Below are 18272 nucleotides of genomic sequence, written 5' to 3' on the forward strand. Positions count from 1 at the left end.
AAATTTATATGTGTGGATATTATTTTAGATCATATTAGACTTTTCAAAAAAAAATAAGTATATATTATATTAAGGAAGTTAAATAAAAAAGAAGGAAAGAGAATGAAGGTGATGAGAAAAGAGTCTCTGTATTAAAAAGTGGGAGGCATTGAGAAAGGGGGAGAAAAGTTAAAAAATAATTAGATTATAAGGATATTTTAAATATTTGAAAATTTAAGTAAAATTCTAATGGAATGAAATTCCAAATCAAACCTATTCAAATTGGAATTGATTTAAAAAAAAACAATGGAATTAAATTTAATTCCATCTAAATTAATTTAATTATTTTTATTTCAAACACTAAAATTGAATTCAATTTCACGAGAATGGAATTCTATGAAATTTTTAAACATCCTTACACTCATTCTAGTACAAGAAACATTTTAAAGCTTGATCTTTATCTCCTTAGTTTCTACAAATTTGGGAACTTATAAAGAGGCCTTTTTTAAGCATAAGTTGCTTTGCAGTTTCTATCAAAGTTCTAGAAATCGGTTTGAATGAGTCGAATTGTAAACAGATAAGGAAAGCGATTCGGATAAAAAGAATAATTGCCAATTTTAAAATTTGTTATTGGACCGTTGAATCGATTGGAAATCGCTCGATTAAACCGAACTGAAACTCGATTGATTTTCAAATTTTGGATGAAAACGATGTCGTTTCATTCATTAATTAAAAAAAAAAAGAAAATGGTACCCGTTATCTCTAACTCAGTTCACTACTTCAAAACCCTAATCCCCTTGAGCACTACCACGCAGTAGAATCTCAATCTCCTTTATTCGAGGTACTCCCTCACTCTCTCACTTTTTCCGTCCAACCATCGTCGTGTCACAGTTGCTGCTGTTGCAACCGTTCGAAGCCGCCTTCTCCACTACGGTCATTTTCGGCCACTGTTGAAACTTCTTTAACTAGATTGATCTTTTATTATATTTTCTAGAAATATGATTAAAAAAATTTTCAGAAGATCTTCTAAAGAAAAAGGGTTATGTTACGTTTGAATGAAAATTGATTTATATTAAAAAGGTTTTAATTATTCTTTTGTTAAATATAAAAAGAAATCTAAAAGATGAAAATTTTAATTTGACAAAAAATAAATACTTTTAGGTTAAAGTATTGAATTGGTTCCTTACATTTGGGCGTAATTCTGTTTTGGTACTTAAGATTTAAAGTGTTTTATTTGAATCTAAAAAAATTTCATTTGGCTTCAATGTAGTCCCACCATGAGGTCAAAGTAAAATAATTAACGGAATGTCTTACATAACAACAGTACAAGAACAAGATCGATAATTTGGATTAGGCTACGTTTGTTTCTGAGAACAGGACAGAACAAGACACTGTAACAGGACAGGACAAGACACTGATGGACAAAGACACAAAATTTTGTGTTCTTGTATTCTGTTTGGTGATAAATTAGAACAAATTATAAAAATCTAATTTTTTATTTTTTTCATTAAAAAAATTTGAGATGAAAAATATAATAATAAAAAATATAATTATGAAAAATTAACAAGAATAATGAAAGAAAAAATGAAAAATAAGTTGTGTCCCTTATTAGTGTCTCCATGTCCTTCCTGTCAGGATGGACACAAAATATACTAATTCAGTATCTCTGGACACATTATCTCTGTTCATGTCTTCTCTGTCAAATACGATTTTGTGTCTCAGTGTCCCTGTCTCAGTGTCCTGTATCTGTAAACAAACGCAGGAGAACAAATACAAACTCTAGAGGCACAAAATCAACCGTGGATTCATCAATACATTTATTTATCATTCTCTTTAGTTCTATAAAAAATATTTCATTTAAATTTAAGAAAAATGTTAAATAAATGCATTGATGCATCCACAGTATGCCTCTGGAACTTGTACTTGTTCTCCATGTTATCGATCTTGTTCTTACTTGTGCCTCTGGACATTTCGTTAATTATTTAACTTTGACTTAACGATGGTACTACATTGAAACTAAATGAATTTTTTTTGTATTCAAATAGGATACTTTAAATCTTAAGTAATAAAACAAAATTACTCCAAACTTAGATGACCAATTTATTACTTTACCCATACTTTTATATCATTTTTTGTAATTTAATTTTCTACTTAAGAAATTTCCCAATCATGAAAACAAATAAGGGTAGTTTTAAATAAATAAGGAAAACAAATATTCTTGTGTGTGACTTTAACAACTTATGATTTACATAATTCACACACAGTATAACATTTAATGTCTATTGCCCACCGAAAGGGAAAGATTTTTGAGAAATCTCAGGATTATGCCAAGTCAAATATGCACTAGACCAGTTTACATATTTCAAATTTGATCCAAGCAGATTTTGTGTATATATTGGATCCTTTGAAGTATCTTTTCTTACATCTTTTTTAACAGGCTATCTCACTATTTCTTTTGATTTGTATTACTAAAAACGAGTACTATCTCAATTCTCCACAAGAATGGAGTCCTCCAATGACACTCCGGTGAGTGATTAATCACCGATCTAAATCTCCATCTTTTTTTTTTTTCATGACCCCATCATTTATTCTTTACTTCTATTACTTTCTTTGTTTTTATACCATCAGGTTTTTACCTTAAAAGTTGATTTTGGATGCTCAATGGAATGCCCAAGGGATGTGAAGAACATGTTGCAACAACTTAAGGGTAAGCATGATGTTCAATATTTTTCAGTCCTTTCATATTTTCATGCAATGGTTTTATGGCAATGTGATTTCCTAATATTTCTCTATTTATTCAAAATGGAATAATATAACTAGGAGTGAAATCTATTTCCATTGATTCAAACCAAGGGAAGGTAATAGTTGTAGGCCATGTAAGTCCCGTGATGCTAATCAAGCTTCTTCAGAAGATGGGAAGAAAGGCACAACTTTGGTCCTTTGACAAACCAACAATGCACAACACCGGTGGCTTTTCTCCTAAGCAAAGACAGAAATCACAAAATTCTCATTGTTGTTGTGAGAGTAGTGACTCCGGGGAAGATTCCGATACTGATATTTACAATGGCCACATATCTTGTAAACACAAAGATCACAGGGCTCGGCGGCATGATAAAAAGAGCAAGAAAAGGTGTAGCTGTAAACATAACCTACGTTTTGCTGATGAATATGCAGCACCACCATCATTTACAGGGTACCAACCACAACTGATGCAAGGGTACCAACCATACGCCGGATATCAACAACCGATGCTAGGGTACCAACCATACATGGGATACCAATTACCATTGCAGTTCCAATCTGTGGCATATACAAGACCAGTCCCTAGCCATGGTTACTATAGGCAGGTTCATCCTGTCCCATCCAGTTATTGGCATCCACGATATGGCTCGAGGTTTTTGGCTAAACAGAATCCCATGTTCCACTGTACCAGTTATGCAGACAACTACCACTATCCTGTGTAGATGCAATAGTCAAATACTCATATATGCTATATGTATGGTCAAGTCCAGGAAATTATTTAGACACTGCCATTTCACTTTTCATTCCTTGTTTTATACTTTGATGTAATCTTGGTTTGATAGAACAAGTTTTATGTGCTGTTGCTTCTCAGTTCTCACTGATGGAGTAGATTTTAAACACATCTTTATTATTTTTTTTTTCTTTTGTGTATACAAGCACATTTTATTTAACCTCCTAATTAATCAAACATACCCTTATTAGAAGGGCAAGTATTTGCTGGTGAGTCGTGTCATTTGAACATCATAATGTAGGTCACCACTCAACACAAAAATGCTCCAATGGCGAATAAAAAAGTTTAAGTTAGAGTTGGTGGCCACACCAAAATCCAATAGAATCAGAGTAGGTTTTGAAATGGAGTATGCTGAATTCGATGTTCAAAAAACTTTTCTTTTGTGATGATAGTTGTTGATAAATTCATGATGGTGATGATTATCATTAGCTTTATTTGTTGAGCAATGTTCCATGATAAACAAAATTATTAATTTTGACCAACACTAGGCCAATAATATGATTTTTATATTAAATTAATGTATGTTTCCGTGTCATGGAGGATAATACATAAAATTATATAAAAAATTTTATTAAATAATTAAATAAATAAATAAAATATATATAATTATTATTATAAATATTTTATAAAATTATAATTAAAATCAAATTTTTAGAATTTTTAATATTAAAATATTAAAAATAATTAGTATTTGTTTTAATCAATTTGAGTTTGTTGAGTGATCATCTCACTCGTCTACTTAAACAATTATTAGGAATTAGAATCTCGTCTTGTGTGTAGCAATCCATTGGCTAGCGGTAAACTCTTAATAAATGGAGCATCAATTCGTGGTTAGATTTGGTAGGAGTAGCCAAATATGCGGGTACTCGACCCGTCCATACCCGATTGGAGAGGGTAATAACTTGACCCGAGTCAGGACATATTTTGCTCTGGATAAGTCATGGTCGGATTTAGGGTGTACCCGCCCCGGATATATACATATAAACACTTTGTGTGTAGCAATCCATTGGCTAGCGGTAAACCCTTAATAAATGGAGCATCAATTCGTGGTTAGATTTGGCAGGAGTACCCAAATATGCGGGTACTCGACCCGTCCATACCCGATTGGAGAGGGTAATAACTTGACCCGAGTCAGGACATATTTTGCTCAGGATAAGTCATGGTCGGGTTTAGGGTGTACCCGCCCCGGATATATACATATAAACACTTTTTAGGAATTAGGATTTACTTCACATCACAGATTCAGTGATTCCCAATTTCGGTCCATACTCTATAGCCATGCAAGAGAAACCCAGTCATTCTCACCCAGAATCTTCTTCTTCTCGGTTTCTTCACAAAAAACTTCATAGCTCCCATCATCGTCGTTACTGAGCCCATCGCCGCCTACCCCTTCACAGCTCCCATCTTCCTTCACAACTCATGTCGCCATCGCTGCTTATCCCATTACCGTCGCTGTTGAGTTCATCGCCACCTTTCTCCTGCCGAGTTCTCTCTCTCTCTCTCTCTCTGTGTGTGTGTGTGTGAGTCTGTTAAGTTTTTCTCTTCTTCTTCTACAGACTCATCACTTGGTTGTCGTCACTATGAGCTCGGGAATTGCCGTTGCAGTTTCATCTGAGTCTGTCACCGAATAAAATAAAATTTTTATTCAAGTTGGACCAGTTAAAAATAGGCATGCATGAGATCATGTAATTTCTGAATTTTCTCATTCAAAATTGATCTATATGGTTGAGTATTTTAGTATAGTGATCATTGTGGTTTCGTTGCGATATTAATGTGATAAAAGCTGCGGTAATTTCATAACTAATAAATGAGACATACCAGATTATTAAAGTAATCAGGAAAATAACATTCAGATGTGCGCATAAAATTTATAAGATTTGATTATCTCATAAAAACATATATGTATATATAGCGCAAGTGGATGGAAGATTGTTAGGAAATTATTATTTGTTAATATATTTATGGACAATACACATATTAATTATAATTGTAAATTAAGTAATTTTATATTAAATGATTTACATAACGGTGATCTCATTTATTGTCGTAAGTGTTGAATTAAATAAGTCATTATTATTTTTTATTTGGATAAATGAGATTAAAACCATAGATACTATTTTATTTGAATTTTAGGATTTAATGAATGTCACCCTCAAATATAAATAATAACTTCAGAATTTTGGTCTCCAACATATCAAACTCGCCTCCGTAACTCTTTTTCTACAGTGGAGTTGTGATTCAGCCCTACCAGGGATACAGAAGGTTTTGGTTGATGAAGATCAAAGAACCACAAGAGCCAAGCTATTTGATTTCAATTTATTTTTTTAATCAATGACAATAAATATCTTGAATTAATTAAATTTTTACAAAAAATTATATACCTAAAATTATTTTATTTCTTCAAAAATCTTTTGAACATACAATTGTTCAATGAGAGGTTGACTATTAAGAATTGAATATAATATTTTTAAATTCATATTTTCAATAAAAAGATGTATGTAGTTCTATCCATCCTAAATAATTCTATATTCACTATTACTTATCCATCTAAATAATTCTAACATTGATAGAATATTATTTTTAGATGCAAAAAATTTAAAATATATTTATTCTATTTCAAAAATCAATATTCATATTTAACTTAGGATTTCAACAAATATGACAAAAAATATTATATGTTTTAGTTAAAAAGTAAAACATCTATAAATATATTTTTGTGCTTTAGTTTTAGATTTTTCAAAAAAAATTGGTAAGTTAATGGAATCAAATCATATTTCTATAACATGTATAAGAATGTATATTACACATAAATAAAAAATGTTAGGTGTAATAAAAATAAATACATAAATTAAAGTAAAATTTTAAAAAATAAGAACCAATAAAATATTGAAGGAACAAAATATAAATAGAAGAGAAACAAAATTATTAGATGGAAGAGAAATAATTTAATAAATTTTTTATGTGTATATAAAAGAAGAATAAAAAGAAGATATACAGTACCTTATTCAATTTAGCAAGATTTATGCAAATTAACATATAGAATAAAAGAATAAAAAATAATAATAAAAAACTAAATATTTAAATTAAAATAAAAAATAAAAAATAATAATAATCCATCATAATTTTAATCTTTTAATATAATTAATTAATAACAATATAATTAGTCTACATATAATTTTAATCTAATTTTTTAATATAATTAATTCTAATTAAATAATCAAATAAATTGGATATAAATATGTCTAATATAATCGTATAAAAAAATAATAAATTTTCTACAATTAGACATATTATATATATATACATGGAATGAAATGTCACTTTAAAATGAGATTATTATTATTATTAATCATATATAAATATTAAAATTGTATTAATGTATTAATTGAAATATATTATTAGAATAAAAAGTTACTAGAATTAAAATAATTTAAATTTATTAACTTTAATTAGTTAAATTAGCATAAAATAAGAAAGAATTGATTAATCAAATTAAATAAATTAAAAAATATTACTTAGCAAAAAAAATGTCACAATAATTATTACTAATTGAAAAAAATAATTTAATCAATTTAAATTTTTATTTAAAATAGACAATTAAAGATCACTAATAAATAAAAATAAATGGCATATAATAAAGAATAATTTTAGTAGCATAAATAATTAAATTAAATTATTATATACAATTTTTATTTTGTACCTTATTATAATTTAAGTTAACATTAACGGTAAAAAACTAATTTTAAATAGCCCCAATTTATATTTTACAACATAATTAAAGCACAATTCATAATTTTTTATTTTGTGATTAATCAATATTTTTAAATTTTTTGGTTAAGTCTTCTTCTGTATTTTATGATTGATAAATTTTCTCTATAAAATATAAATTTGTGATGAATTATTACAATCATAATTAATTAAGAAAATCAGGAAAAAATTATAAAAAAATCAAATAAAAGATAAAAAAATAAAGTAAAAATTTATTTTAAAACTAAAAATTTATCAATTGTGTTAGAAATTCTAAAAATTTGTATCTTATTATATAATTAATTTTGTTACTCACTTCAACTTCATTATTCCTTTGTATTAAAAAAAGTATATAATATCACAATTATTTCAAAAGAGATAAAACTCTTCAAATACACGGTATAATGTATAACTTAAGAACAATATGATAAAAAAATCTAAAATTTTATAATAGTATTTGAATTTTTTAATGACAATAATACAAAGAGTTTAAATCTGATCAAATGAATTCAATAGTTATCTTTTGCACATCTTATTTAAATTTGGATTTTAAAATTTAATTTGTATCTTCTTTTTTTTCGTAATATAAATTATTTTTGACAAAAGATAGAAAAAAATTCTATTAGATCAAAAAAATATTCTATCAAAGAATTATTATAAGGAGATTTATAATTAGAGAAAAAATAATAAAAGCATTAATAATAATAAAGAAAAAGAAATGAAGTTCATATTAAAGAATGTTAGAAAGAAATAATAAAGATCATATTATTAATAATAATGTTGAGGAATGATGTTGCTGCTTTAGGTTTTTAATCTCTGCCTTTGGCCATCGTTTTTTTTTTCTTTTTTGCTTTTTTTTTATTTAAATTATCAAGTCATAAAAAAAATAAAGAACAATTCAAGAAAACGAAAACAGCAACATCAATAGTAACTATACAAATCAAAATACATAGGAGAAAAATAAACTATTATATGATAGAATTAGCATGAGTATATTTCATCATTAAATAAACAAAGTTAACGCACAACAAAATTACACGTAAAGAGAAAACAAAGAGCTAAAATATCCAAAGTGATAAAAAGATTATTTTTACAATTTTATTTTGTCATATTTATATATATAGAAGACTATAAAATAATGAACTTCTAATTAAATTAAATTGTATTTATTATTATTAGAAAAGGTAAGAGAGAGCAATGGAGAAAAGGTTTTGTGTATTCAAGTTGTGTAGAATGATACAATATAGAAGGGTATTTATAGGTGCTAGTAGAATCGAAATAATAAAGATGTAATATCTTATAATAAATATTCAGATATGCTAAATAATTCTAATTGATCCTAATTATAATCTAACATCTCCCCTCTCAAACTCAAGTAACAACTTGAGTTTGAAACTTATTTGAAACAACTAAATAAAAAAAAGCATAAACTGATAGAACCGGTGCAGATGGAACTGCCTGAAGAAAGTGCAGACGGAACTGTCGGAAGGAAGTATAGACGGAACTGTCGGAAGGAAGCGCAGACGGAAGAAAAGCATCAAAGCATTGACAAAAGAGAAGAAAAAAATGGCATGGAAGAAAAATACGAAAAGTATGGTAATTTCACTAGAAGAAAATCAACTTATCTTCTTCAAGGAGGATACTTTGGTTCTGATACCGTGTTAGAAGGGGGGAGAGGGAGCAATAGGAAAAAAGTTTATGAGTATTCAAGTTGTGTAGAATGATACAATATAGAAGGGTATTTATAAGTGATAAGAGAATTGAAATAATAAAAACGTAATATTCTATAATAAATATTCAGATATGTTGAATGTAACGACCTAACTTCTAGCCCGTCATGACCAAGGCTAGCAGCCAGGCGCTACGATTTAGCTTATTGTAGATACTTTAGACCGTATATTAAGTGTATACATATGAGCTTGTAGCGCTAGTCGAGAATCGTGTATCTAGTCGCACATATTGGAATAAGTATAAATTAAGCAGTTAATACAGGAAACAGAAAAAAAAGCATATCATAGCATACTCATATCACACATGAAACGCCCGGAAGCTTAATTTATCACAAAACCCAAGTTCATACTTAATTACTTACTATAATATGTACATACTCCATCTTTAATGCTTACAGACCCCGGCTCACAAAAGCCACCTTAGACTGGGACTCGATCTACATTATTAAATAAATGGAAAGAGCTAGCCTTCTAAAAGACTATTCAAGAGCGAGGGCGAGGACCACTATTATTAAGACTACTACCATTACTACTACTACTACTGCTGCTGCTGATATTGGATTTCCAGAAATTGCTGTCACAATATACTGAAGCGAGGGAATCATTCTGACGCGCTGGTGATGTTGCTGCTGCTCGCATCCTCTGTAGAGTCCTCTTCTCCAGTCTCAAAAGAGTTAGAGTATAGATCTGCCATCATCTAATCAATCCACGCCTTTGAGCTAAACTCGATTGAAAGTGCAGAACCAGAGCTTTCAGAAACCCCTGACCCGTCGAATCCTGGCTCGGCTATAGGTGATGGTGGTGGAGCGTCAAGCATAGGTATGTCAGGAACTAATTGATCCTCTTCGGGGTTAAACCATGGTGGATACTCGGATATGCCAATGATCGGAGACTCCGGTATTGGCTCTGCCATATTCAGAGGGTAAGGCAGAAAAGGATACTAGCCTCTGCCAGAGTGAAGCTCAGATAGTAGTGTATCATAAGGCATGTTGGAGTCAAACTCCTGACGGAACAGAAACCTTAGGTTTTGGTGAGAGAAAGGACAGTTGGGAAGATAGTAGGTGCGTGTACGTGAACTACCCCACCGCGCTCCCCATCGCGGGGTCCACGTATCTGTTGTACGCTGGGTACTCAAAGAAGATCACGCCGGTCCCCATTTATGGACATGGAAAAAAGGGGGTGAGAACCTATGGTTCCCAGTAGGGTACTATACGAAAAACCTAAGGGGGTCCGCAACCTAAGTCTAATCGTTTACAAGGCCAAAACAATAATCAATCATACAGATACAATCACAAGTATATAACAGTATAACAGTCACATACGCAGATATGATGCATGTCTGGTCCTACGCAGGTCATGAGCTCATGCGTCGATTGGCTACCCGCAGCCTGACGTTACCCAACCCAAGTCCGGATATGGCTACTCCACTGGGTCGGTCGTGCATCGGTGCCCGAAATACAATCGCGGCACTAATAAAGAATGGCCCAAAAAATACAAGGTGCTCCCAGTGAATAGCAGTCCATATGGCGGGTGTCCCCACGTTCATATAGTCTCTGGCCAGGCGGGATGGAAGTCCGCTCTGCCAGGTACTTCTTAGCACCTTGGGGGTTTATAGTTTCTTCTTCCGCGACACATCTCAACAAAATTTATTTCTAAGGGACTTCTCCTCCCATCTTTTATAGAAACTTGTGCCCGGCTTTTTCTTAAAATGTCTCAACCTTGTCACATTTTACCATTTTGTCCTTTTTATTTAACTTTTCTCTTCACCGTTTTCATTAGGTTTTTAATGACGCTTTCAACCTTAATGTTATTATTTTACCATTGTATCTTCATATTTTTTCTAATATACATTTTCTCTTTGATTAAGTTAATTATTCATGTTTAATATGACTTTATGCCTGAAATAACTAATATGCCCTTAAGTACTCTAGTTTTTACTGTTTAACCTTATTTAGCATCAAAATTTTACCGGATTAATCCTAATAGTTGCCTATGATTAAAATTATTCCTAATAATTTTATTAAATGCCAATTTTCACCCTAAGGGACCTAAAACCAAATTTACCCTTTATTAATTTATTTACTTATTTTAGTTACTACTTTTTACCGTTTTACTTCTAACTTTTACGAAAACTTTTATTTAGACCCGAAATTTTTTTCTAGTTATAATCTTGACTCAAATAATTTATATAATTACTATTTTATTCCTAATGATACTAAATTCAGAATTTTACTTATTTTTCATTTAAATTACATTTTTAACTCTCTTTTTATCCAAAAATGACCATAACACCTTTTTTACCTTTCCATCTTCGTTCCATAAGATTAAAACTACTTTTGAAACTATTCTTTAACTCTTTTCTACCATGATTTTCATGCTTTTAGTGACTGGAAATTTCAGAGGTGCAGTTCTTATGTTTTTCTTTGCTTTTTGCGATGTTTAAAGCTTGGAACTTAAACCCCAAGCGCTTCCATGTTTTCGGCTGTTTTCACACAAAATTCAGAGGCAATATAACAATATTTTACACATATTTAGCAATCCAAAATAGTGGTAACTCACAAAATTTCTAAAAATTCAAAACAAGCACAAATTCACCACAAAGTGGCTTATATAAGCATCGAAAACAAGCACAACTATACTCTAACTAATACTAACCCTTACCTCTTATGTAATTCTGTTAGTAAACCTTTCTCACATTAGAAAACATGCATACAAGGACAGAAACACAGCTGGTGGTGGTGAGTTTCGTTTTTGGGCCTAAAGTGTTGCAAAACGTCGAAATTCAACCACTGTGAGCTCAAAACTCCTTAACTCCTTAGGCATGCTCCATGGGTGCTTTAAGAGGAGTTCTCTATACATGGAGGAGAGTAAAGATTTATCAGGGCTACTATATTTTTAAAAGAAAAAGAAAAGGAGAAAGAACAAGAGTTTACCTAGCCGAAATTCGGTATAAACGCAAAGATTCACTACAAGAAAATTGAACATTTGTAACAAAAAATTTGTATCAAATTTAAAATTGTTACAAATTATAGTTTTTTTTGTAACAATAATTAGTTATTGTTACAAAATAAGAATAATTTGTAACAATAAGAAAATTTGTTACAAAATATTTCAATATTTTGTAACAACTTGATTTCTTTTATTACAAATTATGTTGACTTTCGTATCGAATTGTTGTTTTGTTACAAAATGTTATAATGTTTTGTAACAAAAGATTATATTGTTGCAAAAATTCAAAATATTTTGTAACAAAATATCTATTTATTTCAAAAGCTCTAAATATTTTGTAACAAAAAATTAATTTGTCACAAAATACAATATTTTTATAACAAGTTATTTATTTGTCACAAAATTCAAAAATTTTTTGTAACTAATAAAAAATTTTGTTTCAACATACTAAATATAAGACTTTGAATTTTTAAAAATTAACATAATAAGTTATTTATGATTTATTATATTTATTTAAAATTTTATATTCAAAAATTTATTTTACTAAAAATATTTAAATCAAATTAATGATAATTTGAGTTTAAAATTATTTTAAAAATTAAATAATAAATTATTTATAATTTATTATATTTATTCAAAATAAATTTTTAGAGATTTATATATTAAACAAAGTATTTTCTTATTTATAATTTATAAGTTTTAGTAATTAAAAAAATATAAAAATTTTATATCATTTAATTTAACTATTTAAGATTTTTAAATTTAATATTTTAAATTTTATGAATAAAAAAATTAATTTAAATATCTTTAATTTTATCTTAATTAATATTTATTTAAAAATAATTATAAAATAATAATAAAATAATATTTTAAAAATAATTAATTTAATTATTCTAATTCTTAAAATTAAAATATTTATTTAAAAATAATTTAAAAATTTATAATTAAATAATATTTTTATATAATTATTCTTCAATTAAATTAATTTTCAGTTATTATATTATTCTTATTTTTATTAAAAATATTTAAGTTACTCAATCCCTAACCCTATCTTTTTCTAACACTCACAGGTCACAGCACACCACAGACCACACACAACCAATACTAGCGTATACTCAGATTACACAGACACAGGCATAGAGAGAGAGACCCGAGGAAGTGAGGGAGTCGCGGGGAAGAAGAAGGGAAGGAAAGGGGGGAGACCGCGCCGCCAATGACGATCGTCGCGCTTTACCGTCGGTCACTGCTGCTGAATCGCCATCAGAAACGGAACCGTGGAGAAAGGGCTTTCAAGACGCGAAGAGAGAGTCCGCGAGAAGAGGGAGGCCGCCCGCGTCCTGTCGCCGCCGCTGGAGGGAGGCCGTTCGCGTCCAGCTCGCCGCGGCTGTTGCATCGCTGTCATCGCACGCCGCCGTCGAGCCCGAAGCTGCCGCTATCGCACGAAGCAGAGAGAGTGAAAGACGCGATGGAGGGGTGAGGGAGGAGTTGCCACTGCTTCAGCTTGCGTTTTACTTACTCTGGTATGTGCAACTGTGCAAGGTCTTTCAATTTTAGTTCTTTCACGAGTTTCTGTTTTAATTAGTGTGTGCATGTGTGTGGTCAGTTGCTTGAAAATCTTAGTTTTGTTTTGAAAATAAAATCATTATGCTTCATAATTGATCACTTAATTGACATCTTATAATTATGTGCACAACCGTAACTTGTAGTGATAATCGGAGTCAGGTAAAAGAAATTTTGTTCTCATTTCTTTAGTTGTTATGAATAATTGGCATGATATTTTAGAACTTTAAAAATCTTCAACCAGAATCCTACCGGTTACTAGGGAGCATGATATATAGGTGAAGTCTGTGTTAGGCCTTTTGTGTTTGTGACTAAGTTGGGCAGTTATAATATTATAGCAGAAATGATTGGCAAGGTTACAAGGTTATAATAAAATTATCAGTATTTTTTTTCTTTATACTTTAAAACAAAAGAGAAAAAAAAGGATTTAGTGGTCTTCTTCCGTAACTTCTAAAATCAGATTTAGATATAGTTTAGCGAATTAGTGAAAATCAGTTAGACTCTACTTCTTTAAACAAAATGAATTGCAACACTATGATCATTCAGTAATTTGTGAAGTTTGGTTACAGTTGTGAGAGATGTAACAAATATGAAAGCTGGTTAGCTATAGCTACTCCTAGAATTCTAACTTCTACTAACATACTTCACATGTGGTGGCTAGTTACTATGTATTTTAGTTATTTATATTTTTTCTACATTTGTGGCTTTTATATCTAAGAGACTTCAAGATAGTTTCTCTTATTATAAAGTAAATGGGCATCACTAATTCATCAGAGACTTAGTACTTATTAGTAATGGAGGATCAATTCATAATCTGAGTCATTGGATTGACAAAAATCTTTTCAGTAATGCAGTAGACAATAATTCATTCAATCTTCAGTGTTACATATGTGAGATTGCTAGTGTTAATACCCAGAATATCATAAGCTCATCAAGGATTAGTAGCTCACCTACACATAAAACGTGAGCACCTAATCTATCTTAAATTTTGGGATTGACAAATTTTCAAGATTTGGTGCAGAATATGTAGAAAAGGATTCAAAACTCAAAAGATATACCCTGAAGAAAGGTGAATTTGAATATAATTAATAATAGGATAACTGTTTGATTAAGTTTGCAATTTCATGAGTGGAAGAAACAGTAATCTAATGATTGGTGATATAGTTATCTTGGTCATTGAGTTGTTTTTGCTGAATTGTATGATTTTGAAACTGCAAAAGCATTGATTTAGAATGTGAAAATATCATTCTGTAATTGCCATGATGCAAGGATGATTTATTTTTTACTTGTCCCAATTATGCTCTCAATGGCTACTGATCAAATTTGATTTTAGCATAAAAAAAATATTTTATGTACTCATATTTATCCTGTAGAGCCATTGTATGAGATTAACACAACTCTATATGGAAACTATTTGAATATAAGAAATTAAGAATAGTGATGAAAGTTATCCTTTTTTGTGCTCAAGAGGTGGAGCTACATGAAATTGCTTGATAATAATCACATGATGGATAATACTTAGATTAGTATTCTTCTCCTATTTCACAGCTCTTTGGCCATCGTCTGTCGCTGTGTTTGCTGCCAGCTTACCATCTTCAAAGGTCAATGCTCTGTTCGTGGCTCATTGTAATAGTGTAACATTGTTATTCATTTTTTTGCTCTATTCATAAGGGTTATTGATCTTTGAATTATTCTTGAATGATTTGTGTTTTCATTTTTTCATTCATTGATTGTTGATTAGCTCTTACTGCTGTTTGTGATTATTCATGGTAAATGTGCTGCTGTCTTGTTATTCTTTGTGCTTTTGTGGCTTAATTGTGATTAGATTGTGACTGTCTTGATCAAATTGTTGAGGATTCTTGCCTCCAGATTTGGGTGCTCCAATTGAATATCTATAGTTTTTGTTTTCATGTTTTGTTGGTTTGTTTGTGATTATTTAAAATTTGGAATGCTTTGGCTGGATTGATATTATTGCTGATTTTGAACCTGGACTTTGGCTTTGTTGTTGCATTTTCATTTGAATTTCTGGATATGGTTGCTCTACAGCTTCAATTTTTATTTCACACGGCCTTCCACTAAACCAAGCTTTCAACATAGATTTTGGATCTTTAGCGTAAACCTCCCTAGGAATATGAGATTTCACACTTAGTTGCTTCCTTCTCTTGAATTTACTGCTAAGAGATTAACTTGCTATCATTTCAGAACATTGTCAAGCATGGGTTTGGAAGGTGAGCTTTTATTCATGAGATTTTATCACAAAGGAAAAGTTATCATATTGTTAAGAGCTATTTTTCAATTGATGTACACTTTTATTAGATGGTTCTTATTCATGAGCTTTTATTTAATTCTCTAATTATCTATGACATAGGATCTATTAATTATTCAATAATTAGTTTCCTGGTTTGAGTATTTAAGTATTAGATTTTGATATCATTATGAATAAAATTTATATGTTTTGTTTTTGAATATCACTTGTGGCAATGGCTTCTTAGCTTTCCGAGGCAAAAGAAAATGTTACATGATCATCACTCATTTAAACATCATTAAGTGTTGTGTAAATATCAGATTAACAACAATTTTATACTAACTATTTTTTATTATCACATTCAATTATCTTATAATAGAAGGTATTTCACTGTTACCCTCTTTTTTTCCTCCTGCAGCTATTCCTTGAACTACTTGATTGTCTGCTAGAATACTACTCCTATGTATTGCTTTACTGGTAGTCCTGGCTTCACTAACTTCTATAAGGTAATAAATAAAGGCAAAAAGCAAAGATGTTCCTAAACGTTTTGATTATTGTTCCATTGTTTTATACTTTTATGATATTTAATAAATTTCTTAAACTAAAATGCATGTTTAGATCTGAGTCACGATTATTGTATCAACATGTCCTATTTTATTGTACTTCTCTCCAAAGATTATTCATGGTAAGAATTTTAGAGTTTGTGTTCATTGTTGAATAATACGAGTATAGTTTTTTGTTTTTTCCTGTGCATTTTTAAAGGAAAAACAAATCTTGTTTCTTAAGCTAGTGTTTTTGGTTTGGTGGTTTTTTCAGGTGTGTGACACTTATTAGAACTTCTCCATGAGAAATGAGAAAGGAGCTGTATGAACATGATAGGGTTTCTAATTTGTAGTTTATATTTTGGAGATTTATAATTCTTTATTTTTCTTGTCCTGTGTATCTATCTAGTTCATTAGGGTTCTTCAATGTATCTTGTTAGTTTGTACTTTAAAATTTATATGTTAAAGATTTATAAAACAATATTAGTTAATGAAAGATATTTGAACTATCTATGTTATTATATATTATATAAATGTTGACTTGTTGAGTAAATTAGTTAATATATTAATTAATTAAAAAAATAATATAATTTGATAAATTATGTGTGTAATTTGTATTAAAAAAATTATTACAAAATAAATAGTGTTTTGTAACTAAAGAAAAAAAATGTTACAAAATCAAGTTACATTTTGTAACAAAATTTTATGATAGGAAAAAATAGATTGTCACAAAAAATACCTTGAAGATCAAAATTTGTTACCACTTTTGTAATGATTTCTGTTACAAAATATCACTTTGAATTGTAATACTTTCATTTTTTGTTACAAAAACTTTTTGTAATGGGATATACTGCAGCGGTCCCTTTTTTTTGTTACAAAATCCTTTTGTTTCAAAATTTCAATTTTTTGTAATAATTTTTTTTGTTACAAATATTGCTTTTTCTTGTAGTGATTGGAGAAAACGGACAAAAATTTGTACTTGTATGGTTTGAGTCTTTGAAGAACACTTGAAAAATGGTGTATGAATGGTGAGATAAGAGGCTGAAAACACAGGTAGTATATGCAGAATTTTTTCTGTTTCTCTTCTCTCACTCACGATTCTTATCTCTCTCTTTATGGTAAAATATTATTGAATTTTTGTTTGGTAATTGTCTTAAATAAAATTTCAAGTCTAACATAATTAAATGTGGTAAAAGAGGGCTGGAAAAATTAGAAATAAATGGGCTAATAGCAAGAGAGAAGGGGCGTGATTTTGAGAAAACACAGTCAGCATCATAATGACGTGTTTATCTGCAGTTAACTGCGGTTAATTACTCGTGGTTAAAAACACAGCAGAGTGGGGTGAGAGGCTGAGATAATCTCGACCCAGAGGCTAAGAGAGGGAGGCCGAGTTAATTGGGTAGCAAGCAAGAGGATTCGAAAACTCTAGAAGTCATTTGCGGAATACTAGGCAGAAATTCGGTTCGAATAATTTTTACCGGGCAGTAAAACAATTAATGGCTAATAACTATTCTTAAAGAAGTAAATCATGAAGAGATAGCTAATATAAATCTAGAGACACATTTACTTGAGTAGAAATTACTTTTACCACTTGTTATGAGGTTTTCGGTTACTAGAATTTTTCTCGGTACACGCACAATCGTCACTAAAAGCGTTTTTGTGACTTAAAAGTTTTTGGGATGATAACTAAGCCAATAGTAAGATAGTATTTAATATCCATTAGTCAATTTTGACTTGGAGGAATTAATTACTCTCATAAAGCCAAGTTTGACCTCGTAACTCTTTTTTTTAATTTTCGTTTTTTTTTTCAGCCAGAAAAGTCTATTTACCAAAAATCTGGTTTGTACATTGAATAATGCTAATTGATCTAATTGATCCTAATTATACTCTAACAATTATATTTAATCAATTAATATACATAATATTAAATTGTGCGATATTTAAATATCTAATCAAATCAATTAGTTGATATAATTAATCCATCGTAA

The 18272-nt window shown here is 29.9% G+C and overlaps 1 protein-coding gene and 1 long non-coding RNA gene across 3 annotated transcripts; both read left to right on the forward strand.

Moving 5' to 3' along the window:
* Positions 1–2239: 2239 nt before the first annotated feature.
* On the forward strand, positions 2240–3575 carry LOC107617076 (uncharacterized). The gene is made up of 3 exons (XM_016318895.3): positions 2240–2505; positions 2608–2686; positions 2800–3575. The coding sequence occupies exons 1-3, from the start codon at positions 2482–2484 to the stop codon at positions 3441–3443; spliced, it is 747 nt and encodes a 248-aa protein (XP_016174381.1). The 5' UTR covers positions 2240–2481; the 3' UTR covers positions 3444–3575.
* Positions 3576–13010: 9435 nt separating this feature from the next.
* On the forward strand, positions 13011–16793 carry LOC107619386 (uncharacterized). 2 transcript variants are annotated; one of them, XR_015899005.1, is made up of 3 exons: positions 13011–14566; positions 15046–16248; positions 16559–16793. It is a non-coding gene; the product is annotated as an uncharacterized LOC107619386 (long non-coding RNA). The 2 variants fall into 2 exon arrangements; XR_002354360.2 differs by having other exon boundaries at positions 13011–13457.
* Positions 16794–18272: the final 1479 nt, after the last annotated feature.

Source organism: Arachis ipaensis, chromosome B9 (assembly GCF_059453495.1).
Source record: "Arachis ipaensis isolate K30076 ecotype BB chromosome B9, ASM5945349v1, whole genome shotgun sequence".
NCBI lineage: Eukaryota > Viridiplantae > Streptophyta > Magnoliopsida > Fabales > Fabaceae > Arachis > Arachis ipaensis.